The sequence below is a fragment of the Urocitellus parryii genome, chromosome 16 (genome assembly GCF_045843805.1).
Source record: "Urocitellus parryii isolate mUroPar1 chromosome 16, mUroPar1.hap1, whole genome shotgun sequence".
NCBI lineage: Eukaryota > Metazoa > Chordata > Mammalia > Rodentia > Sciuridae > Urocitellus > Urocitellus parryii.
In genome coordinates, this window is record NC_135546.1 from 23,528,249 (window position 1) to 23,555,327 (window position 27,079).

The window sequence follows — 27,079 nt, forward strand, 5'->3', positions numbered from 1 at the left end:
AGAGTGGCTTGGGACAGACCTGCCTTTTCCTGGGTGACACAACTGTATCCTTGCAAGTGTTACTGGAAGGATACACTCATCAGTTCAAATACTTTTCATTGACACCATTTTTAACCAATCTTTTTTATTTGCAAATGTAACAAAATAATTGATGTAAAAATTGTGTAGGTCTGTGGTTTAATTTTAAGAGACAAAAGGGCAACTATGTTTCAGCAGGTACTCTCTCAAAGTTCTCCAAAACAGATGTCAAATATATGCAAGCAGAGCCACACATTGGTAGAAAGACACACAGTGCTTCCTCTGGTCTATGTAGTAAATGCTATAGTATGTTTAAGGGTGGAAAAAGTAGTATGATTCTTTCTCTTTTGTGCAAATCATCTGGAGGCTCAGGGGCTCAAAGTCATGAATGGAGGCTCAGGGCCTTCACGGGTTATGGACAGGCCTCCTGCTGTCTATTTAGTGTGAGCATTCACACCAACTACAAGTGTGGATGTAACCACAACATGTGTTGCATTATGCTGTTCAATATCTTTGTTTCTCAGCAACCTGGTTTTGATCTTGAAAATTCTGCATTTGGTGTAGAAAGCTAAGATGTATCATGCAGGACATTTTACAAGCAAGAATCTGATCCCTAAAGTGTGACAAAAATATATTTGAATGCATTTTATGGATATGAAAACCTGAGTAAAATTTGTTAACTAACTACAGGGCAAAAAACATTGACTTCTGGATGCAGTGATGCATGCCTGTCATCCAAGCAGTGCAGGAGGCTGAAACAGGAGATTCACAAGTTCAAATCCAGCCTTAGTAGTAAAATTGAGGCCCTAAGCAACTCAGTGAAATTGTGTCTCTAAATAAATACAAAACAGTGCTGGGATGTGGCTTAGTGGTTAAGTGCCCCTAAATTCAAACCTCGGTATACCCTCCAAATAAAATAAATATTGACAAAGGAACATGCTGTCCATCAGAGGTTATGGGGAGAACACTGATGTGATCTTAGACCTCAGGTATATTTATTAATATGTTGATTTGGTAAAAAAAGAGGCCTTTAAGTCCAGAGATATCTTCGGAAAAAAAAGGTGAATTAAATTCAATCAATACAGAGAAATTGAGGCAAGGACAAGTGAACATGGAGAGTTCAACAGAAGGAAAGAGGGCCAAGGATCCAACCATGCTTCCTGCCCACCTCCATGGGCCCCTGAATAACGGCAAGTTGGGCAAGGGTTGGGGTTTCATGGAGTCAGCACTGTGGAGCTATCTCTGGGCAATTGTAATTTTTCTTTCCAGTATGAAATTTCTGGTGACTAATGAGGTGTGATTTTACAACAAATGGCATTTACAGTCTATAAATTTGTGAGAATTTTCTCAAGTATGAATGACCTGTTTCTTGTTAACACTTGAAGCATACTTAAAACTTTGCCACATTCTTAACATTTGTAAACAACAAAACTTTTCCTAGTAGAAAGCTTTGCCACATTCTTTGCATTTGTATGGTTTCTCTCCAGCATGAATTCTCTGGTGTTGAGAAATGTGTGATCTTTGATAAAGAGCCTTGCCATATTATTTACACTTGCATCGCTTTTCCACAGCATTAATACTCTGTTGTCAAATAAGGCATTATATTTGATTAAAAGCGTTGCCACATTATTTGCATGTGTATGGCTTTTCTCCCATATGAAACCTCTGGTGTAGACTAAGGAGTGACCTTCAATTAGAAGCTTTGCCACATTGTAGATATTTGTACAGTTTCTCCCCAGTATGGATTCTCAGGTGTTGAGTAAGGCATAATATTTTATTAAAAGCTTTGCCACATTCTTTACATTTGTATGGTTGTTCTCCAGTATGAATTATCTGGTGTTTAGTAAGGGATGATTTTTGATTAAAAGCTTTGCCACATTCTTTACATTTGTATGGCTTTTCTCCAGTATGAAGTCTCTGGTGTCGACTATAGTGAGATTTTGCATTAAAAGCTTTTCCACATTCTTTACATTTGTATGGCTTTTCTCCAGTATGAATTCTTTGGTGTTGAGTAAGGCATGATTTTTGATTGAACACTTTGCCACATTCTTTACATTTGTATGGCTTTTCTCCAGTATGAAGTCTCTGGTGTCGAGTAAGATGTGAGTTTTGATTAAAAGCTTTGCCACATTCTTTACATTTGTATGGCTTTTCTCCAGTATGAATTCTCTGGTGTAGAGTAAGGCATGATGTTTGATTGAAAGCCTTACCACATTCTTTACATTTGTATTGCTTTTCTCCAGTATGAAGTCTCTGGTGTCGAGTAAGGTGTGAATTTGTAGTAAAAGCTTTGCCACATTCGTGACATTTGTATGGCTTTTCTCCTGAATGATGTCTCTGGTGTTGAGTAAGGTGTGATTTTTTATTAAAAGCTTTGCCACATTCTTTACATTTGTATGGCTTTTCTCCAGTATGAATTCTCTGGTGTTGAGTAAGGCATGATTTTCGATTAAAAGCTTTTCCACATTCTTTGCATTTGTATGGCTTTTCTCCAGTATGAATTCTCTGGTGTTGAGTAAGATGTGAACTTGTAGTAAAAGCTTTGCCACATTCGTTACATTTGTATGGCTTTTCTCCTGAATGATGTCTCTGGTGTTGAGTAAGGCATGATTTTCGATTAAAAGCTTTTCCACATTCTTTGCATTTGTATGGCTTTTCTCCAGTATGAATTCTCTGGTGTTGAGTAAGGCATGATTTTCGATTAAAAGCTTTTCCACATTCTTTGCATTTGTATGGCTTTTCTCCAGTATGAATTCTCTGGTGTTGAGTAAGGTGTGATCTTTGATTTAAAGCTTTGCCACATTCTCTACATTTGTATGGATTTTTTCCTGTATGAATTCTCTTGTGTTGAGTAAGGCATGATTTTTGACTGAGAGCTTTGCCACATTCTTTACATTTGTATGGCTTTTCTCCAGTATAAACTTTCTGGCGTTCTGTAAGGTGTGATTTTTGTTTAAGAGCTTTGACACTTTCTTTACATTTCCAGATTTTGTCTCCAGTGTGATTACTGTAGTGTTTAAAGAGGTTTGAGCAACATTTAAAGACATTTTCACATTTCTTCAATTTGTAAGGTATCCTATGGTTTTTAGTAACTGATGGAATTTGAGTAAAATATTTTTCACTTTCTTTACTTATGGAGGATTTTTCACTGTTCTGATAAACAATTAAGTCATCTTTAAATGCTTTTACATATTTTTTTATCTTGTAGGGCTTCCCACAAATATTAATTCTCTGGAGTTCAGGAGTTCTTGTAGTTTTATTAAAAGTGCTTTCACATATCTTATATCTGTAATTCGCCTCTTGATTATGAAAGCTTGGATAAATAAGTTTTGGGCATGGATTGGAATCTTTTTCACTTTTATCATTGTAAAGCTCTTTTAAATGATCACATGAGTGTTTTCTAGGATTTAAAAAAGAAGGAAATTTTAATGACTTTCACAGAATTTACATTATTTTACACCAAATCTAATATACTGCTAATTACCTAGGGAAGAGATTGTCTACAGGTCCTGAAAGACTTATCATAAATGTAGAGGTCTCTCCAAGTATCTACATCTACCTTTAAATTAAGCAATAGTAGGTAAGTACAAATACTCCCACATTCATTATAATTCCATGCATTGCCACAAGGGGAAACTGTTCATTGCATCATTTTAAACTACTAAAACTCAGAAATTTCTTCTTCTTCTACTGCCCCTCCTTCTTCTTCTATGTTGTCTACAAAAGTATTTGTGGATATTTACAAAATAGTGCATTTCAAATTATTCCAGTGACTAACTAAAGCATGAAATAGACTACATAGAAAACTTTTCATTTTTTAGAGGAAGGTTATAATTACAAAATGCTATGCAATTATATTTAAAAGCACACAAGTGTCCTCAAATGTGACTGCCATATATGTTGTCTTTCTCCAGCTTAGCCAATGCCCCATATCCCTACAGTTCCTCTTTGCCTCCAAAACCCTCTTATCTGGTTTTAATTTGTGGGGAATCCTGCAGGCACTGGGACATAATGATGGCCCTGATGTGCCAGAGCATTTTTCACTAAGCCAAAGAGCAAACTGCATCTGAGCTGTTCAACTCTCCAGCAAAATATCTATCACTGAGGGTGTTGTTAAAATTCTTTCTATGTAACTAGCTCGCTGAAATCAGTTAGAGAATACTTTTGAATTGTTGAAAAAATATTCCTTGAGATGCATAGATGAGTAGTGCGAGGGCCTCAGAAAAATCTAATGGCAACAGGATTTAGTTCACTGGGTACATCTATAGATCGAGAAAGTCTCTGGATCTCACACTTGGAAAGTTTTTTCCATTCCACCTACAACCACAGAATGCATAGATCTTTTGGGATATTCACTTGGAGTTTGGTCAAATTCCCTGTTGCAATAAAAGATGAAGCAATGCATCTCAGATGGAGCTGCTGAAAGATATCTATGAACTGTGCATGAAATTTTTAAAAAAAGCATGAAAGCCATTAGAGAAAAAAAGTCTGGTATCTGGGAACTCACAGTACTAATCCAGCTGGTTTAACACTATCCAGTACATTTTATATGCTACCTAGTTTTGTATAAATTCAGCATGGCACTGGAGATGATATCATCCATTGGAGCCGCATAACCACATAGCATCATAGATATGGGTGAGACTTGCCAGAATGCCAATCTGAAGAAAGACTCTTCCTGTAGAAATCTCATTCCAACCTCTGATGTACACTCCCATAAATAAAAATGGCAATCAACCTGTCTGAATGAAGACTCTTCCCATTGAAATCCCATTCCTACCTTTGATATACACTCCCTTAAAAAATGGAAAAATTATCTAGTCATTGTTTTTTAGATCCTGTGTGTTCTAGAGAATCTATAAGGTACTTTACTTCTTTTAACATAAGTTATGACACTGTCTCATATTCCTTTACTATTTATTTCATGTATTCATTTTATTCATCACTTTCCAAGAAGGAAATGACTCAGTTGGAATGCTTGAGGTCCCATGACATGGAGTGATGATGCTAACCTGTGAGCCATAAATAGATAGGTAACTCCACAAAGAGTGTTTCTTACCAAGTTGAATTAAAATTATAAATTAATATTTACAAGCACCCTTGACTCAAACCATCAATTTTCAGGGAGAAGGGTCTACAAATTTTGTATTCTGAAACAGTAGACAGAAACATGGAATGACAGAGACATTATAGATCTTAGTTCCCTAAGGAGGAGAAATTTCATTGTAAGCCATGCCCCATTCAAATGTGGTCTTACCTCACCAATGTGGCTGTTTTAAAATTACAAGATTTAGTCCTTCACTGTTCTTCATTAGCTTCACACCTTCTCTATTGCTTATGCAACAGGCATATTTTCTACTCCTCAGCATGAGCCCAGAAGAGTGTCAGAAGCCTTACACTGTTCTCATAAGACCCTCATGTCTGCTTTTGGGGTGTGATGCATACCTGCAAGCCGTTTGGGCTTTGCGTTTTCTGGGAGACCGTGTTAGAAGTTCCTGAGTCTTTCTTTTGTTTCAATTGCTGTACATGAAAGATGAGATGTATGCTTATTTGATGTGTTTTAGAAGGACCTAACTGCTTCTCTTCTCTTTTATTAATTATTATTGCATTTAAAAAGCAATGCCTACCAAAGTTTTACCTTAAACATATTTAATTACTCAATAGTTCTTTTCAACAGAAAGTTTTAGTGAGGATTATTGTAGCATTTCCATCTCTCCTCAATCTGCATATTTTTCTTGTCTCTAAGTAAAAATACTATATATGTGTTTAAATAATGAGAAAATTTGTCTATACTGTGTAGAAACTCACCTCCTTATTACTTCATACAACAGATGAGAATATTGAAATTTTGTATTAGTGATCTGTAGACTGTTATCTAATGTGCAATGACATAGAGATTATTAAAAGTTAAAACAAAACTGATAAATAAGCATTTTATTACTGTTTAGATTTTTTTCACTAAAATGCCCATTTCTATTCTAATTTTATTTGTAAAGCTGAGTAAACTGGTTGAATCCTTATTTTCCTGAACGTATTTTAAAGATTCAGCTTTATAATGGCCTATAAACATTGAGTATATATGTAGTTTGATACATGTTTTTGCATTTGAAAATACTGTACATTGTAAGTGGTTTTACACAAAATACTGAGTAATAAGTATTTTACAATTACAATATGTACTTAAAATTTTTAACCAAACAAAAAGTGGCTGGCACAAGTTGAGAAGTCAGTCTTCTGAGATGTTTGTAATAATAAAACCTGACGAATTTGTAATTTTCTGTGTAAATAATTTTTCATGATTTTTTTCTCTTAATTAAAAATTTTCTGAACTTCCCTCTCTTTTAAATTCTATTTCTTGTTTAAAAATAAGTATTAACAATGTCAGTATCCATACCTGCTCTTTATTAAATTTTGCAAAAAATATTTTATTTCTTGTTCTTCTGAAAATTCTTGATTTGGATTAGAAGTTATACCTGAAAAAAATTAAAATAGCAAGTTATTCTACTTGCAATACTATGGTGAATATACTCTGCAAACATATACAAACTTATAAAGGTGGGGGGGTGTATAGCCACAGAGCAGTATTATTCAAGGCCATTATTACTCAAGAAATATATAGAATTTACTACAATATGATGACAAAAGCTGTGAGAACTTTGAAAATCATATTAAGAATTTGTAGCACCACAGATGAGGACAACATTCAAACTGCCTGATGTTATTACAATCACAGCCCTTCATTTCAACATATTTGAAATCCATCTGTGACTAAAATGTTGCAGACAATAAATTTCTTATTAGGTTTTTTTTTTATCTTTTGGGGGAGTATTTCTTAGGATTAAACACAGTGATATTCTATCACTAAACTACATTCATAGACCTTTCTATGTTTATACTTTATTTTAAGATAGTTTATTACAACAATGCTGAAATTTATTTCAAACTGGCATTTCACTGCCTTAGATTTTCAATTATATGGAATTACATTTATATATAATTGCACATGACCTATTTTTGTTTACATTGTAACTTCCAAATATTTTCCAAAATGACTATAATGATGTAGTTTAACAGATTTTAAATAGAAAAATCTCAATGAAAATAATAGCTCACACAATAAAGGGTATAATCAATTCAAGCAAACAAACAATTGAGAGATGGAAAATTGATGTTGTTAATTATCTAAGCAATGCCCAATAACCACTTGAAAGATCTTTATTAAACTAAATAACAATGTATAAAATTGAAAAAAATTCAAAAAAAAAAACAACAGAAAAAGTAGAAATTATATCCTAGAAACATTCTTTTAAAAAAAAGTCTCAGGATGGGGATACATTTTAGATGGTAGATTGCTTGCCTCACATGCAAAAGGTTGGGCTTTATACCTAGCACCTCCGCCCACAAACACACAGCCTCATAAATTAAAAATTTGAAGAAGAAAATATATCAAAGGCTAGAATTAATTAAAAGACACAGGTAGTGCTAGACACAGTAGGGCATGACTTCAATCCCAGCATCTCAGGTGGCTGAGACAGTAGTATCATAAGTTCAAACACAGACATAGCAGTGGTGAGGCACTAAGCACCTCAGTGAGACCCTGTCTCTAGATGAAATACACAATAGTGCTAGTGATGTGACTCAATTGTTGAGTGCCACTGAGTTAAGTTCCCTATAAATAAATAAATAAAAGAAAAAAGCTAATAAATTTATAATCAAATTTTTAAAATTCTTCAAGAAAAAATGATATAACTAAGAAAAAGAGAAATTTTATTTACAAAGAAATTCTTTAATGATTAACATTTCCAGAAGACTTCCAGAATTGGGATATATAGGTATGTATGTTGAAAGAAAAATAAAATATAAACCTAGAATACTTTACCTATTAATACCATTTTTTGAACTTTAAAAAAATACATGCTTTCAAGATATGAAAATATTCAAAAATTGCTTTACAGCTTGACCTACTGTAAGAGAAATAATCAGTGGAATATTTCCAATAAAATAAATCTGCACAACAGAATTCATATAAAATTTGGATAGATTTTTGTGGAAAAGGAAAATATATACAAATATATATTTTATTTTACTTTCATTGTTTTACAGAAAACATTTCATTCTACTATAGAATGTGGAAAATTAAAGCATAAAAATTATCATAAATTTTTGTTAATTAGTATAAATTAGAAAAGCAGGTGTGACATCAATTACAAATCATGGCAACATATGTAACACATGTAAAGACACTAATTGTTTTAGGAAACCAAAGTTAATTCAGATTAAAATGTAGTGCAAACTAAGAACTACTTTTTTATTATTTTTTCTTTAGTTATACGTTACAGTAGAATGTATCTTTACATATCATACATTCATAAATTATAACAACCTACTGTTTTTGTGGTAAATTATGTGGAGTTACATTGGTTGTATATTCATTTAAGAATATAAGAATGTTATTTCCAATTTATTTTTTTAAGAGAGAGTGAGAGAGAATTTTTTTTAATATTTATTTTTTAGTTCTCGGCGGACACAACATCTTTGTTGGTATGTGGTGCTGAGGATCGAACCCAGGCTGCATGCATGCCAGGCGAGCTTGCTACCACTTGAGCCACATCCCCAGCCCCGTTATTTCCAATTTATTCTACTTTTTTTAAACACTTAAATAATTCCAATGTAATGAAAAATAAACATCAAAGATAAAATTAGGAAAAAATAAAATACAACCATAAAAATGTATGAACTACAAATTCAGGCAGATTTTAATACTAGAAAAAAATTATAAGAAATCAACAAAACTTGAAAACTACAGAAGTAAATTTTTTCTCATCAGTAATTTAAGTATTGATAAACTATTTTGAAGAAAAAATAACTAATCAAAACACAATATGACTAACCTAAAACTGCTTTAACGTTGTCAGATATAAATCTACAAAAGATTCTCTTTAAACATAAAGTCACAAAAAGACTAAAAACAAAAGGATAAAACAAATATTTCATTCTAAATTGTTGATAATATTTATATAAATAAGAGACAAAGTAGAATATTATATAAAAATAAACATGGCAAATCCCTAGAATACAATCATAGTGAATATATTTGTAACTCAAATAATGTTTTTCATGTACAGAAAGAAAACACAGAACAAGTTCACCATCATAGAAACCAACAAAGTAATAATAGGAGACATCAATCCCCAATTAATGCAAAGAATAAAAATAGCATTGCATTATTACCCAAAGAATTAAAAAAAACTTCAAAAAACATTAAAAACCATTTTGGTTTACAGAGGCAATATTCTCTATAGTCTATGGAATATTATTCCAAAGAGATCAGGTTAAAAGCACAAAACAAATGTTAACAGATATTACAATATTGAAGTTGCATTGTAACATAACATAATAAGTTGGAAATCAAAAGCAAAAGTGATATTTAAAATTTATAAATATGAATTTAAAGCTAAATTCAGCAACTAAGCAAGGCCCTAAGCAATTTATCTGACATTGTAACAAAATGAAATATAAAAATAGCTGCCAGCCAGGTGTGATAACCCACACTTGTAATTCAAGCAGCTTGGGAGTCTGAGACAGCAGGATTGTGAGATCAAATCCAGCCTCATCAAAAGCAAGGTAATAAGCAACTGAAGGAGACCATGTTTCTGAATTAAATACAAAATGGGGCTTGGGATGGAGCTCAGAGGGCAAGTGCCCCTAGGGTCAATCTCCAGTACCTTCCCCAAAAAGGAGTGTGGATGTTGCTCAGTGGTTAAACACCTCTTCTACAGAAAAAAAAGCTTATAGCACCCAATGTCATCTATGAAGTCCATGTAATACCAATCAAAAAAATCAATATTATTTTTACATGTACAAAATAAGTTATTTGAACAATTCTAGTTAATATCATGGGTGCATACATAATTACACATATTAAAATTTAAAGAAAATGCTTCCTTATATAAAAATAATAAAAGTTACAATATTCAATAGATTATGTTAACTTGAGGTTAAATGAGAAAGCCATGAGTAATAAAACTGAAAGTACATCAATTAACCCTCAAATTGATGGTCAAATCAAAATACATTTAGAGACCTATTCTCATTAAAACAACATTCAATGTAGACCAGTGTGGCAAGCCAATCAAATTACATTTCACATGATTACATGTAGGCAATTTGGAATGAAATATGAAAAGTTTTAAGATTTTACAAAGATAAGAAATTATATAATATCTACAATGATCAACATTATCTTTTAAGATAGTATATAAAGTGAAATAGTAATTCTCACACACACACACACACACACACACACACACACACACTAATACAAGGTAATTCTACATATGAGAGATACCTACTGTAGCCAAATATAGAGACCAAAAAGAATGGCATCAGGATTGAAAAGGTGAGACAATGGAGCACTTGTTTGGAGGAAAAATGAACTTACGTTTTGTGTGATACATACTTTCTAAAAAAAAAAAAAAATCTTACAAAACAATTTAAATAAACACTATTGACCGGTAAATTCAAAATATATAAGACAGTAATTTCAGGAAAGTTATACATTGTATAGTTTTAATCACAATTAAAAATTTGACAAATACATAAAAGATAAACAGAATTGTAAACATCTTTATGGTACCTGAAAAATGCTAAAGTCTTACTCCTAGACAAAATAACAGATTCATATATAGAGAGATAATGTATATGCCATTAATTCTAGCTACTTGGAAGAAAGGCTGAGGCATGGAAATAGAATTTCAGATTCAGGAGATCCAACATGGCGGCGGGCGCAGAGAGATAAAGTCTCTGACCTCATCAGCTGCGCGAGCATAGGGAGTCGTATACTGTCTAAATGCTGTTTGCCCAGGATCACTAGGCAATGCTGAGCTGGCGTGGATCTGGGGCAAACAGTCTAGGCCACTCAGAACACACACCGAGCCCAGATCGGCTGCATTCAAGCTCGGGTTCACCTGCTTCTCATGACTCAGCACTAACGATCCCGCTGAAATAACTGGTAGGCCCTTCTGAACTTACAGAGGTAAAAACCAACCGAGCCTTCATAGGCAGTGGCCACAGGATTGAAACGGGGTTTGGGAGAGACAGTCAGGACCCACCCGTTGTATTGGTCACCTGACAAAGGGAACCAACGGTCACCATTTGCATGGGATACCACAATGGTAAAGAACTGACATCACCGGTGAAGGAGATAACTTCATTGCAACCAGCGGCGACAGGTGTGTAATCCCCTAGCCATCCCTCTCCACACAGCAGGGAAACCTTAAAGGCCCCTTCCAGCTCTCCTTAATGGGCCCCTCCCAGCTCTCCCATGAGCATGATAGCCAGACCAAGGGAATCAGTAGTGGCACTGGACTCGCAGCATGGAACTCCCGGCTACCGCTCCCACCAGTGCTGACAACTGAGGTCTCTTGCACCAGCTACTGGGGGCATGGCTACCAGAGGGCAAGCAAATTCGCTGAGGGTTCTCAGCCCCAAGCTCTACAAACTTAGGGTCTGAGGGAGGCAAACAGGGAGAGTGTTCCCAGGAGTTCATGAAAACAGGGCTCCCAGGAGCAGCAGACCTGGAGTGTAGCCAGTATTGTGGTGAGCATCACAGGTGAGCGGAGCCTGGCTTTAGGAAACACAAGAGAAGGCCCTAGGCACTCAGGATTGGAGACCTGCCCAGTCTGGGAGGAAGAGCTGCTGCACAGTGATTGGTTCCCACCTATTGAGAGGAGAAGCTTGGCCCAGTGGGCACAGCTCCCCCTACTGGAAGAGAAGTTAATTGAACTCTATGACTGCATTTACTATTATTATTATTATTTTTTAATTTGGGTTTTTTTCTTTCACTTTCATTTTTTGTTCTTGTTTTTCTTTAACTTTTTTTAATGTTTTTAATTTTTTTAAATCTTTTATTTCATTATTATTTTTTTTATTTTAATTTTAATTTTTTATTATCATTATTATTTAAATTTTTTTCTTTCTTTATTTATTTTCTATTTTTTTCTTTTGTCTTTTCATTTCTTTTCAATTTTCTTATTCCCCCTTCCTTGAATTCTACCTGCAAACTCTCATTCTCTTTAGTGACTTCTTCCCTTCCCTTCTAATATCTTTCCTCCCAAGCATCAAATAAATTTATAAGAGTAAACAGTAACTCAGCAGTCAAACAGAACAAGAAGTAACATGAGCAGCATAAAAAAGCAAGGAAGAAAAGGAGTGCAAACAATGAAGGACAGCCTAAATATTCAGGAGGACCTAGAGTCATCAGAAAAATGGTCATATAAAGAACTCAAGGAGTACCTTAGACAGATGCAATGAAACCTTAAAGAGGATACGAGACAGCAAATCCAAACAGTGAAAGAACACATTGAAAATGAATTACATAAACATATAAAGAAGTTAAGCATCTTTATCAGGAGATAGAGATTATTTTAAAAAAGCAAACAATAATTCTAGAAATGAAGGCAATGATAAGCCAAATTAAAAACTCAATTGAGAGTATCACTAACAGAGTGTTGCAAGTAGAAGCCAGAACGTCAGATAATGAAGACAAAATACATCATCTTGAAAAGAGTCTACCTAACTCAGAAAGGCTGGTAAAAAATCACGAGAAAAACATCCAAGAGATATGGGATAACATAAAAAAAGGAAACTTATGAGTCATCGGGATCAAGGAAGGTACAGAGATTCAAACCAAGGGAATGAGTAACCTGCTGAATGAAATAATTACAGAAAACTTTCCAGAAATAAAAAAGGAAACAGATATACAAATTGTAGATGCATACAGGACACCGAGCACACAAAATCACAGTAGACCAACGCCAAGACACATTGTTACGAAGATAGCCAATATACAGAACAAAGAGAAAATATTAAAAGCTACAAGAGAAAGGAGGCAGATTACATTCAGGGGTAAACCAATAAGGTTAACAACAAATTTTTATCACAGACACTGAAAGCGAAAAGATCCTGGAACAACATATTTCAAACACTGAAAGACAATGGATGCCAACCAAGAATTCTGTATTCAGCAAAATTAAGCTTCAGGTATGACATCGAAATAAAAATCTTTCATGATAAACAGAAGCTAAAAGAATTTGCAGCCAGAAAAGCAGCATTGCAAAGTATCTTGAGCAAAACACTACACGAGGAAGAAATGAAAAACAACAACCAAAATCATCAGTGGGAAGTGCCTCGGTAATGACAGAGGGTGTGTGGGGGGGAAGCTAATCATGGAGAAACGACCTAAATTTAAAAAAAAAAAAGATAAATAATCAAACATGGCTGGAAGTACAAACCATATATCAATAGTAACTCTAAACGTTAATGGCTTAAACTCTCCAATAAAGCGACATAGGCTGGTAACATGGATTAAAAAAACAAATCCAACAATATGTTGCCTCCAGGAGACACATCTGATTGGAAAAGACAAACACAGGCTGAAGGTGAAAGGTTGGGAAAAAATATACCATGCACACGGTACTCATAAGCCAGCAGGGGTGGCCATCCTCATATCGAATAAAATCGACTTCAAGACTAAGTTAATCAAAAGGGATAAGGAAGGACATTATATACTGTCAAAAGGAACCATTCACCCACAAGATATAACAATTATCAATATTTATGCACCAAATAATGGTGCTACAATGTTCATTAAAAAAAAAATTCTCCTCAAGTTCAAGAATCAAATAGACCACAACACAATAATTATGGGTGACTTCAACACACCTGTCTCACCATTGGACAGATCCTCCAAACAAAAGTTGAATAAAGAAACTATAGAACTCAATATCACAATCAATAACCTAGACTTAACTGACATATATAGAATATATCAACCATCATCAAGTGGATATACTTTTTTTCATAGCAACACAGGGATTCTTCTCAAAAATAGACCATATATTATGCCATAGGGCAACCCTCAGTAAACACAAAGGGGTGGAGATTATACCATGCATTTTAACTGATCATAATGGAATGAAACTGGAAATCAATGATAAAAGAAGGAAGGAAAAATCCTACATCACTTGGAAAATGAACAATATGTTACTGAATGATCAATGAGTTACAGAAGACATAAAGGAGGAAATCAAAAAATTCTTAGAGATAAATGAAAATACAGACAAAACATATAGGAATCTATGGGACACAATGAAAGCAGTTTTAAGAGGGGAATTCATCGCCTAGAGGTCATTCCTCAAAAAAAGGAAAAAACAACAAATAAATGAGCTCACACTTCATCTCAAAGCCCTAGAAAAGGAAGAGCAAAGCAACAGCAAATGTAGCAGTTGGACAGAAATAATTAAAATCAGAGCAGAAATCAACGAAATTGAAACAAAAGAAACTATTGAAAAAATTAACAAAAGTAAAAGTTGGTTCTTTGCAAACATAAATAAGATTGACAGACCCATAGCCATGCTAACGAAGAGAAGAAGAGAGAGAACTCAAATTACTAACATACGGGATGAAAAAGGCAATATCACAACAGATGCTACAGAAATACAGAAGACAATTAGAAATTATTTTGAAAACCTATATTCCAATAAAATAGAAGATAGTGAAGACATTGATAAATTTCTTAAGTCATATGATTTGCCCAGATTGAGTCGGGAGGATACACACAATTTAAACAGACCAATATCAGTGGATGGAATAGAAGAAGAAATCAAAAGACTACCAACCAAGAAAAGCCGAGAACCGGATGGGTATACAGCAGAGTTTTACAAAACCTTTAAAGAAGAATTAATACCAATACTTTTCAAGTTATTTCAGGAAATAGAAAAAGATGGAGCTCTTCCAAATTCATTCTATGAGGCCAACATCACCCTGATTTTGAAACCAGACAAAGACACCTCAAAGAAAGAAAACTACAGACCAATATCTCTGATGAACCTAGATGCAAAAATCCTCAATAAAATTCTGGTGAATCGGATACAAAGGCACATCAAAAAAATTGTGCACCATGATCAAGTAGGATTCATCCCTGGGATGCAAGGATGGTTCAATGTATGGAAATCAATAAATGTTATTCACCACATCAATAGACTTAAAGATAAGAACCATATGATCATCTCGATAGATGCAGAAAAAGCATTCAACAAAGTACAGCATCCCTTTATGTTCAAAACAGTAGAAAAACTAGGGATAACATGAACTTACCTCAACATTGTAAAAGCTATCTATGCTAAGCCTCAGGCTAGCATCATTCTGAATGGAGAAAAATTGAAGGCATTCCCTCTAAAATCTGGAACAAGACAGGGATGCCCTCTATCACCACTTCTATTCAATATAGTTCTCAAAACACTGGCCAGAGCAATTAGACAGATGAAAGAAATTAAAGGCATAAAAATAGGAAAAGAAGAACTTAAATTATCAATATTTGCGCACGACAGGATTCTATACATAGAAGACCCAAAAGGGTCTACAAAAAAACTACTAGAACTCATAAATGAATTCAGCAAAGTGGCAGGATATAAAATCAACACGCATAAATCAAAGGCATTTCTGTATATCAGTGACAAAACTTCTGAAACAGAAATGAGGAAAAACACTCCATTCACAATATCCTCAAAAAAAAAATAAATAAAATACTTGGGAATCAACCTAACAAAAGAGGTGAAAGATTTATACAATGAAAACTACAGAACCCTAAAAAGAGAAGTAGAAGAAGATCTTAGAAGACGGAAAAATATACCCTGTTCATGGATAGGCAGAACTAACATCATGAAAATGGCGATATTACCAAAAGCTCTCTATAGGTTTAATGCAATGCCAATCAAAATCCCAACTGCATTTCTTGTAGAAATAGATAAAGCAATCATGAAATTCATATGGAAAAAAAAGACCAGAATAGCAAAAGCAATTCTAAGCAGGAAGTGTGAATCAGGTGGCATAGCAATACCAGATTTCAAACTATATTGCAGAGCAATAGTAACAAAAACAGCATGGTACTGGTACCAAAACAGGCGGGTGGACAAATGGTACAGAATTGAGGACACAGAGACTAATCCACAAAGCTACAACTATCTTATATTTGATAAAGGAGCTAAAAGCATGCAATGGAGGAAGGATAGCATCTTCAACAAATGGTGTTGGGAAAACTGGAAATCCATATGCAACAAAATGAAACTGAATCCACTCCTCTGGCCATGCACAAAAGTTAACTCAAAGTGGATCAAGGAGCTAGATATCAAATCAGAGACTCTGCATCTGAAAGAAGAAAAAGTTGGCTCCGATCTACATATTGTGGGGTGGGGCTCCAAATTCCTTAATAGGACACCCATAGCACAAGAGTTAATAACAAGAATTAGCAAATGGGACTTACTTAAACTGAAAAGTTTTTTCTCAGCAAGAGAAACAATAAGAGAGGTAAATAGGGAGCCTACATCATGGGAACAAATTTTTACTCCTCACACTTCAGATAGAGCCCTAATATCCAGAGTATACAAAGAACTCAAAAAATGAGACAATAAGATAACAAATAACCCAATCAACAAATGGGCCAAGGACCTGAACAGACACTTCTCAGAGGAGGATATACAATCAATCAACAAGTACATGAACAAATGCTCACCATCTCTAGCAGTCAGAGAAATGCAAATCAAAACCACCCTAAGATACCATCTCACTCCAGTAAGATTGGCAGCCATTATGAAGTCAAACAATAACAAGTGCTGGCGAGGATGTGGGGAAAAGAGTAATCTTGTACACTGCTGGTGGGACTGCAAATTGGTGCGGCCAATTTGGAAAGCAGTATGGAGATTCCTGGGAAATCTGGGAATGGAACCACCATTTCACCCAGCTATTGCCCTTCTTGGACTATTCCCTGAAGACCTTAAAAAAGCATTCTACAGGGATAGTGCCACATCGATGTTCATAGCAGCAAAATTCACAATTGCTAGACTGTGGAACCAACCCAGATGCCCTTCAATAGATGAATGGATGAAAAAAAAATGTGGCATTTATACACCATGGAGTATTACGCAGCACTAAAAAATGACAAAATCATGGAATTTGCAGGGAAATTTTGCAGCTTAGTGAAGCTAGCCAATCCCTAAAAAACAAATACCAAATATCTTCTTTGATATAATGAGAGCAGCTAAGAACAGAGCAGGAAGGAAGAGCAGGAAGAAAAGATTAACATTAAACAGAGACATGAGGTGGGAGGGAAAGGGAGAGAAGAGTGAAATTGCATGGAAATGGAGGGAGACCCTCATTGTAATACAAAATTACATGTAAGAGGTTGTGAGGGGAATGGGAAAATAAATAAGGAGAGAAATGAATTACAGTAGATGGGGTAGAGAGAGAAGATGGGAGGGGAGGGGAGGGGGCATAGTAGAGGATAGGAAAGGTAGCAGAATACAATAGTTACTAATAGGGCATTATGTAAAAATTTAGATGTGTAACCGATGTGATTCTGCAATCTGTATTTGGGGTAAAAATGGGAGTTCATAACCCACTTGAATCTAATGTATGAAATATGATATGTCAAGAGCTTTGTAATGTTTTGAACAACCAATTAAAAAAAAAGAATATCAGCTTCAGCCACTTAGCAAGAGTCTACTGTAAACTAAAAATTCAAAAGGGGGGGATGATGTAGCTCAATATTATAAGAACCTCTAAGTTCAATCAGCAGTGTGTGTGTGTGTGTGTGTGTGTGTGTGTGTGTGTACACACACGTGGATACATTATATGATTAAGCACAAGAACTGAGTATAAACAATCAAAGTACTATATAAAAATCATATATAAAATAGGATAATATATATACATGTAAATAAAAGCATAAAAAAATTCATTGAAAATTGGCACATGGTTCATGTGCAGTTTAACTTCAACTAATGTTTTCCTAAAGTGACAAATCATAATTTCTTTTTAATTATACAGATATAGAAATGAAAACAATATCACTGATGTGATAATACCTAATGAACAACACTGAAGCTCTCTATTGAGTGAAACTAAAAAAAAAAAAAAAAACCCACAAGAATTCAAAAAATTTAACCAACAAAATTCTGGATAATTGTATTACAATAGAAATATTTCTTTTAACTTTTTGTAGTGATCAGTAGACAGAATGCATTCGTTATAAGTGTTTATTTTTATGTAGTGCTAAGAATCAAACACAGTAACTCACATATGTGAGGAAACCCCTCTGCCACTATACTGCAGCCCCAGCTCAGAAAATTCTTCTTTAAATCACATTGATCAGCAATACATACATAACCACTAGGAGCAGGTATTGTGAAATACTGCTATTCATTACATGGCGGAAAAATTTCACAGAATATCCAGTATAAGCATTCATATAAAGCTCTGATGAGAAAATTTTGAATGAATAAATATTTAAATTATATTAAGGAAACTCTCCTATAATATTAATATATTACAATGGTTTTACCTAGAAATATTTGGAAATGAGCAAATTTTCTAGAGATCCCCCAAATACCAATAAATGTCAGGTTGTAAATATTCTCACAGGCATTTTGGAATTCTCTGTAGGGATTCTGATTGTGGAAATATACAGAGAAGCATTCCTCTGGCGAGCAAACTCCCAGGGATAACAGGCACTCTTACCTTAGAATGCCCTGCAATATCCCCAGGAACTATTAAAATAATAAAATACATGTGCAATGTCAAGCTGTTATGGCAATTCCCAACTTGAAAAGGCTCTGTACTAGAGTGTTCTTAGCCTAAAATATGATCTCTGGCACACAGCTCCTGGGAATAAAGGAACTTTCTCTATAGATAAGCACAGTGTTGCACTGAGCCTAAACATGTCCACATAACAATAGGTTTATACAATGGACAATCTTGAGAGCTACACAAAATTTCTAACATTGCACAGTTTGTATATAAGTGAGGAATAAGCTGCATAATGTTGCTAAGTTTCTAACCTGCCTAGTAATAAAATGAACAATATATAGAAGTGATGCCAAATACCTAAATTAACCTATTGATATGAACAAAGCTTGGCATCTTGGCCTCCTTGTCATTAGGCCACCTTCCTTGCCTCTTGGCTCTGTCTTTTTTTCTTTTCTTTTTTTTTTTTTTTACAATGCTTTGTTAATTTGAATTTAGGAAGATAACTGCAGAACAAGAAGGAGCATAAATAATTGATATGTATGGTAAACATAGAGCATGGAATACTCTTTAATTATTGCAACAGAAATAAACCTAGACTTGAAAAAATTAATTGTGTCAGAAATTAGCTTATCAATTCACATTTTAAAATGTAAATTCATCTTTGACATTTGAGCACTCATCTATATTCTTTGCTTCATTGATTTCTACCCACTTTGATATATGTCTACTGTCAGTTTTCTCTTCAAATACCAAGATTATTTCTTTGGGGACAGAAAGGTGACCAAAGATAACTTACAGACAGCAAGACATTTTTGACGGAAAATGGAATATATCACATTTTGTTATTTTCTTGGTAACTAGAGAAGTATTTTTAATGTTGTCCTCAGTAGAAAAAAATAAAGAGAAAACACCCTATAAGATTCCACACAATTATTTTCCCAATATTTTTTTTTCAGGAAAAAACACTAAAATACTTTGAAACCATTTTTATTCTCTGCATTGTGAGCACTACTTAGAAATGATAAGTTAAACATAAAGAAAAGTCTTTAACATTCTTTTCTACTTAAACAAATGACCAATCTTTGTCCTAAAAACAAGAAACTAAAACTTTTTCATGCAAAATAGAAGCTGGCATAAGATACTCTATACAGATAAAAAATTAAATATTGGTTTTGAATTAGAAGTTCTGAATGAAATTTAGGCTCACCAATAAAGAGTAGGTTTCTACAGATCTCTAACATCACATCTCCATATAAAATCTGCTGTGAAGGGTCCAGGCATTTCCATTCCTCTTCCGAAAAATCAATGACCACATCCCTTAATGTCAATGGTTCCTGAAATAAAAATGAGTAAATACATATCACATAAATTATATAATTAATGACGTTGTATTTAATTTCATACAAATTTTAATGAGAGTTAAAAGAGGTGGCTTTCACATCTGGTAGTGATGTCAACCATTCAATACAATACATTTTTTGTGGTGCTTGGGATTGAACCCAAGGCTTGAGCATGAAAGGCAAGCACTTTATCAACTGAGCTATATCCCCAGCACCAATAATTCATTATAAGCAGAAAAATTGGTGGATAATTTTGATATAATGAAACCCAGGGTGTAGCACATGTGAAGCAAAACACTGAAGCAATAAAGTGGGAAAAAATCCACTTTATTGGATTATTATTCCAAGGATAAATAATAGTTGCAATTAGTTATTGAATATTCAAAAGAAGCACATACAAACAAAGCAATGATACTTGAGACATGCATAGTAAAATTATAAGTAATAACTATCCTCATACAACCCTGGTCACCACAGTGTGTAGAAGACATAAGAGATCACTAAAGACACATCAAACTTTCAACAGTCCACATATTAATTTGAACGGTTATCTCCAAAGTTGTCTATATTCTCATTAATTAAATTTACTATAGTGGCTGGGGATGTGGCTCAAGCGGTAGCGCGCTCGCCTGGCATGCGTGCGGCCCGGGTTCGATCCTCAGCACCACAAACAAACAAAGGTGTTGTGTCCCCCAAGAGCTAAAAATAAATAAATATTAAAAAAAAAATAAAAAATAAATTTACTATAAATTTTTACTGTATTTTAAAAATTACTTTTACTTCTGCAGACCACAACATCACAACTCACTTCTAAAACAAAAGAATAAAATTTTTAACTATCAAACTATTACAAAACACTTAGGTACTTTGGTCAAATTGAATTACATGGCACAAAGTTATAACAAAAAACTAAAAATAAAAAAAGCAAATTAAGTGAATAGACTGTTAATCTCTCAGTTCATAAAGAAACTGACACATCAGGATTAACATTCCCAGATTTGTAAAACCACTTTCACTGTTATACTGTATCCTCACTTGGCTCATTTAAAAGTAGAAAGGGAGAGACTACTAAGCAGTTAAGAAAAAATTCTGAAAGGTTCTGGCACCATAAACCCTCTCTGACAGCATGGAAATACTCCTTTTTCCAGGGTCTAAATTTTCACTACTGAACCTACAAATATATGAAGTTAATTTAACATTCTGATCTGTGATGTCTTTCTTCTGAAAGAGCATTTTTTTAAAATTAGAGATTTAATCCAGGGCACTCTACCCCTGAAATCCATTTCATGAAGTTTTTTTTTTTTTCTTTTGTGATAAATGGGCTTACAAATTTGCTTAGGGTCTCTAAATTACTGATCCTGGACTCAAATTTACTTTCCTTCTGCCTCATTTTTTCCACATCACTATGATTACAGGTTTGTGCCATTACTCCTCACTCTGCAACCACTTTTGATACCAAATGTGCAAACTTGCACAACAACCAATATTTCAACAACTAGTAGTTCAATAATTCTGATACCATCTAGTACAGATCCCACGAATTTGGTGTTCACTACTATCAAATTTTACTAACTGAGGTGCCAGTTTCAATCCCCAGAATAGAACAATATTTATATTTATGATTCATTTCCTATAAATTAGGGGTCTGTACATCTACTCACTCAAGTTACTTATTCTGATAAAAAAGAACACTTATGTATACCAGTTTCTCATAAATTACATAAATCTGGAAGCTGACAATTGAAACCTTGCAAAGAACATAAAAAATGTGAGAGGAAAATGGGACACTTATATAGGCCATTTTAGGAAATAACTGGTTGAATTTTTATATTCTGCTACAGAAGTGCCCCTTTCCCAATATGATTTAGAAGATCCCCACTGTTTTAAATATGCTGATTCAGATACTCATTCTGAATATTCCCATTGTTTTCCATTAAAAAAATTAATTGAACACTTTTACATTGAGGGGTAAGAACAAAATATTTAAAAAAAAAAGGTCTGTATTCTATAGGTAATTTCCTTTATGTGAAACCCTTAGAATATTGAGCCATCTCATGTCAGCCCAAACCAACATACACACAAGTTTCTTAAAACTCCTAAGGATTCATTGGCTTCAGGGTAAAGGATCCTTCATTTTGAATTTTGACTTTTTTTTTTTTTTGTACAGGGGTATTCTACAACTAAGATATATTCTAGGCCTTTTAATTTTTTTTTTTGAGACAGTCTCTCACTAAGTTGCTATACTAAGCTTCAGCTTTGATCTTTCTTCCTCAACCTCCAGGTTGTTGTGATTGCTGGCATGTCCTAATATGCCCAGAAAGATATGAATGTTCTAACCTCCTTTGGTCCATTTTTCTTTCACCTTATTTATTTGCTATGTCTTCTAAAAAGAAACCCTTGACAACCTAAGATTTTGAATGCATTCCTATCTTATGTTTGATGAATTTGAAGTATTGCAATGTAGATTTAGAAAAACAAAAAGCTGCTTATTACCTATCTATCTCTGAATTTTTGCAACCTGACATTCTAGAAATAGCTCCACAGCAATGAAAATTATACCCACAGATATGATTCAGATCTTACTTAACCTTCAATAATATTCTTTTACAGGCTCAAAAAAAATTACCTTAGTTTGAATACAATTTTATTTGAATTTTTTTTCTGAATCCTTGGTACAGTTTATTCTCCTTTCAAATTCTGGCACCTTACAATCAATCTTTTCTAGATGAGTAAAAGGGAGGACAAAAATTATATTTGTCTTTCTTTTCAGTTACAAAATCAATGAATCTGAGAAGCAATGTATTTCTGGGGAGCTGCACCTAACATTTGGTAAAAATAATTAAATATTTGATCTGTTTACATAAAACCTATAAAGAATATTTCTGTAATCTCTAGAGTATCTAGAGTATTCAGCTAGTCTAAAAAGGTGCTCCATTCTCTGAGCCAAGCTGCTCTGTAGAAAGAAAGGGTTACACACCGGTTGGTATTCTCTAGGTAATTCAACAAACATGGGACCTGTGGGCACCTTGGGTCAGCTTCATGTAATTTTTACACCATGGCCACTCAAAGACATGGCAGATACTGAAGAGACATCACACTCCAAAGTTTTTTAAGGGGACCCTAAACCTGCCATCTATGCTTATGAAAGACAAATAAATAAAAGGTTCAAAGATGCTTTTAATTTTAATACTAAGGATTAAACTCAGCAGTGTCTACACACTGAGCAACATCCCCCTCTCCTTGTTATTTTTTATTCTCAATATATTGATTCTCTCACTCCAGCCTGCTACATGCTGAGATTATGAACAGGCATCTTCTTACCTGGCATTAGGTACAAATACTTTTTAAAGAGTTTTATGTTAGAACCACAAGTTCCTCTCATGTAAAATACAACCACACACATGCACACACACACACTCACTCACTTTTTAAAATTTCATCCAAAACTAAGAGGAAAAGATGAATTAAAACTATGTGGTATTTAAAATGTTCCATGGAACCATACTTCATAATATAGTGAATTAGCTGAGAAAAGATGACATTTAGGAAAATCATGCTTACCACAAATTTGGAAAACACACTTGAAAATTGGTGCCACCTGGTAAGGAAAGAGAAACTGAAAACTCCTTGACCACAGCTCCTTCCAAATATAAATTATAAATCCTGTCTTTAACCTTCACTCTGAAGCAGTGTAGGCAAGTGCAGAGTTGGTTTAAGGCCAGGCAAAGGTCAACAATCTGGCACAGGACAAAAAGTAGAATCCTGACTGTCAACCCAATTCTGAGGGCCAGAGGTGGGAGTATATTGAGCTCTATCAAATTTTGAGTAAGGTTAGAAGATTACAAAGGTGACCTCTGGAAAGTTCACGTTCCCACAATTAGTTCTGACTACTTTTACTCAGCTCATTTCTTCTGTTTTAATAATGGCCAGCCCTGCAGACTTATTATTTTTAAAAATACTCTAGACCCTGAAAGTCATAGGAAAAAGGACTGTGACAGAGCCACCCAGGCATCACAAAACCTGGAGATGGATCAAAAAATTTGCCTGAGACCAGGATGATTTGTCTCCCAGACTTTGAAGCCTACACTCTATTCTTTGGTTGTTGCTCTGATTCAATAAGTATCACCCCAATCACTTCTGATTTAATAATTTTTACCTAAATAGAAAAAATTTCCAAGCTCAGACCCCTCTGCCTCTGAGTATAAGGTGAATCAATTTTAATTCAGCCCATAGTACTGCAAAATATTAATTATATTCCTTCTCAGAGAGAGCTTTCTATGTGCAAGAAGACCTGGATATATAAGGGGACATACGTATTTAATGTTGAATATAATGTTATATCAATTCTTTGTGACAATAATGCCAATGACAGATTCACAAATGCAAATAATATAATGAGAATTACTTTACATTTTTTTTTTTGGTATCATAACCTTCATACTCTGGCTAAATGAGGCTTGTTTGTTTGGTTCCAGGGATAGACACCAGTGATGCATTACTGAGAAACATCTTCAGTTGTCTTCAAAATTAATTTTTTCCCAGAATCTCACTAAGTCTTTGATTCTGGCACTAAGCTTGTGATTAACTTTCTTTAGTTTCCTGAGTCACCAACATTAAAAGTACACAACAACACACCCAGTTTATGTTCAGAACTTCTATAACATCATAGTTGAAAGAAATAAAATAATAAATATATGTGCAACTGAACTTTTAGAGGTCATAAGTAAAACAAATAAAATTAATAATTATAATAATTTATAAATAAATTTCTATAAATTCTTATAATTTATGTCATCACAAATAATTGGTACTTTACAATAATGTAAATTATGAAATAATTTTAAAATCTTATTACATAATAAAATTATGATTATAGTTTTTAAGAAAACTATTTTATTTTTAACCCACTATGTCCAAAATTTTTTATTCTAATATAAAAACAATAAAAATTGTTAGCTAACTACATCTATTTTTCATTAAACTTTCAAACCTTATACTTATTTCTACTTCTAATACTTCTCAGTGTAAATCAGCCACATTCCAAGAACTCATTAGCCACATGTGGCAAATGGCTGCAACATCACAAGCGTATATTTGAGTGGTGTGGTTTCCTGGACTGTAGAAAATTGAATAACTGAAACCCTCCTTTATTTTTAGAGGTGAGAAAAATGTCTTTCTTAACAATATTTCTCCTTTAAGCCAAATGAGAAAGAAATGATATTTTTAGACCCAGGAGTGTGCTATAAGATGAGAGTTGCCTAAGGTGGGCCATTCTTCTAAACTGATAATTGTTAAGGTCAGTAGGCTTTGCATATATTAAACAGCAAACAAAGGATGATGCAAATCTGGGGGGGGGAGTGTCCTCCTGTCTTCATTTCTGTCTAAACCTTGAGATTAAAAGTTAGTGGTGAACAAAAATATTAAAACTTTTTTTTTTTAATTTTACCATTGGGCCTTCATCGTAGTGATCCAGTGATATTTGTCTGGTTTATCTTTTGTTGTAGAGTATGCTGTGAGTTACAGTATGAATAACATTTTCATGTCTACATGCATTTTGGCATTACTGAAAATCATTTTATAGGATTTTCAACATTAAATCAAAAAAAGTGAATTCAGTACTTATTTCATGCCTACATCTATGCAGTTAACTTGATATTACTGTTTAGAATTCTGGCTTCCTATTTCTATTAAATGTATTTAAGTTATCAAGTATTATCAAGCTATCAAGTATTACAAACTACCAGAAAACTTACTAATTCATGATTCAAATGAACAGTTTATGAGTAAGCCAAATGTAGACTGGGTTTATCTGGGCTTTTCTGATTTCAGCAGAAATTTTTACAGGCATATGCTCTGCTATTTGACATTGTTACCCTGTTCTTGGAAGAGAGATGGCTGTCCATTGTTGTTTTTATTCTCATCCTCAAGAACTCTTCTCCTTCATAAGCTTAATATGAGCTTCTTCTTCTTAAGATGGTGGGGTTTACAAAAATAAAAATGGGAAGAATTCAAGACACTTTAGGTCTAAGCACAATACCAGTACATTTCAATATTCTTTCTCTCTTACTGGCTGTAATATAATAGCCATTTTTTATTTATATATTGGCAACTAGATACTGTCTCTTGATAAAAATCACTATAAAAGAGTATTGCCAATTTGCTGGGATACAGGGAAGGATATGAAACTGGAGATACTTTGCATTTTATACTTTTTTTCTTTTCTTTCAAAAATATTTATATGTTTATTCTAAATTTATAAAATTTTACCATACCACAGATACTAAGAGGCTAGTCATGTTTTGAACTCAGAATCACAACTGCCTGCCTCAAAAACTCAAAAGATTTTTCTAGGCTACAATAATCATGCAACTTTTCAAGGGCTCTTGATATAGTTAAATTGGTAGAGTGTTTGCCATGAATGCAAAAGACCCTAGGTTGAATCCCCAGCACCCCCCCAAAAAAATTATAAAACTTGTCTAGGAATTTAGTAACTGAAGAATTACTCCTCTGTTATAGAAGCATAATTCTTTCCAGCTTCATATCCTTTACTACTTTTTACTATTCAATCACTTTCAAAAACACTCAAGCTTTTTTTTTTTTAAATAGGGAATAATTTGGGTAAATTAATTTGGAGTATGTTTTGAAGATAAAGCTAAATGATTTTTATTTCTCATCATGAAATAAATAGTAAAAAATATGCATAATGCACAATATACCTGCAATTTAGTTAGTTCCTTTTGTTTGGTGCTCATAGTTTACTTATGATTTTTAATCTAGGCTAAATCTAGACATTCTTTTCATGAAACAGCCTCTTGATATGAAAGCAAGAGAACAAGATCTACTCGAAAAAATATTTTTTTTTCCACCAGCAGTTTGACTAAACAACTGAAGGTATAAAAAAATCATCCTTTTATTTTTTTCAATATCACAAATCTGTTTTCTATAAACCCCACATGAAAGCCTATTGCAGTAATTCACTCGCAGGTGAGCATGAGAAATAAAGAAGAAGCAGTGCAAGCAAAGCAGCAGAAGAAAAAAAAGTCCTTTATTGTATATAGTAATCTTTTTATACTATTGTGAACAAAGAAGGCAGCCTTTCAACAGCAATAAGTCAGGTCTTCCAGCTGATTAAACATAGC

The 27,079-nt window shown here is 33.8% G+C and overlaps 2 protein-coding genes across 2 annotated transcripts in view; one reads left to right on the forward strand and one right to left on the reverse strand.

The window, feature by feature from the left end:
- The window catches only part of LOC144250639 (uncharacterized), a 255,214-nt gene that overhangs the window by 87,410 nt on the left and 140,725 nt on the right, over nucleotides 1–27,079 (forward strand).
- Nucleotides 1,708–19,841, reverse strand: LOC144250598 (uncharacterized). The gene is made up of 3 exons (XM_077793497.1): nucleotides 19,808–19,841; nucleotides 19,372–19,408; nucleotides 1,708–3,094 (listed from the first exon to the last, which is right to left on the reverse strand). The coding sequence occupies exons 1-3, from the start codon at nucleotides 19,839–19,841 to the stop codon at nucleotides 1,708–1,710; spliced, it is 1,458 nt and encodes a 485-aa protein (XP_077649623.1).

Excerpts from the sequence above, each read along its gene's own strand:
- LOC144250598 (XM_077793497.1), bottom strand. The coding sequence starts at position 19,841 with ATGTTAGAGATCTGTAGAAACCTACTCTTTATTG. Across the intron at positions 19,409-19,807 it reads TAGAAACCTACTCTTTATTG|GTCTTGCTGTCTGTAAGTTA; the intron begins GTGAGCCTAAAT and ends TCCGTCAAAAAT. Across the intron at positions 3,095-19,371 it reads TTATCTTTGGTCACCTTTCT|GATACCTTACAAATTGAAGA; the intron begins GTCCCCAAAGAA and ends TAAAAACCATAG.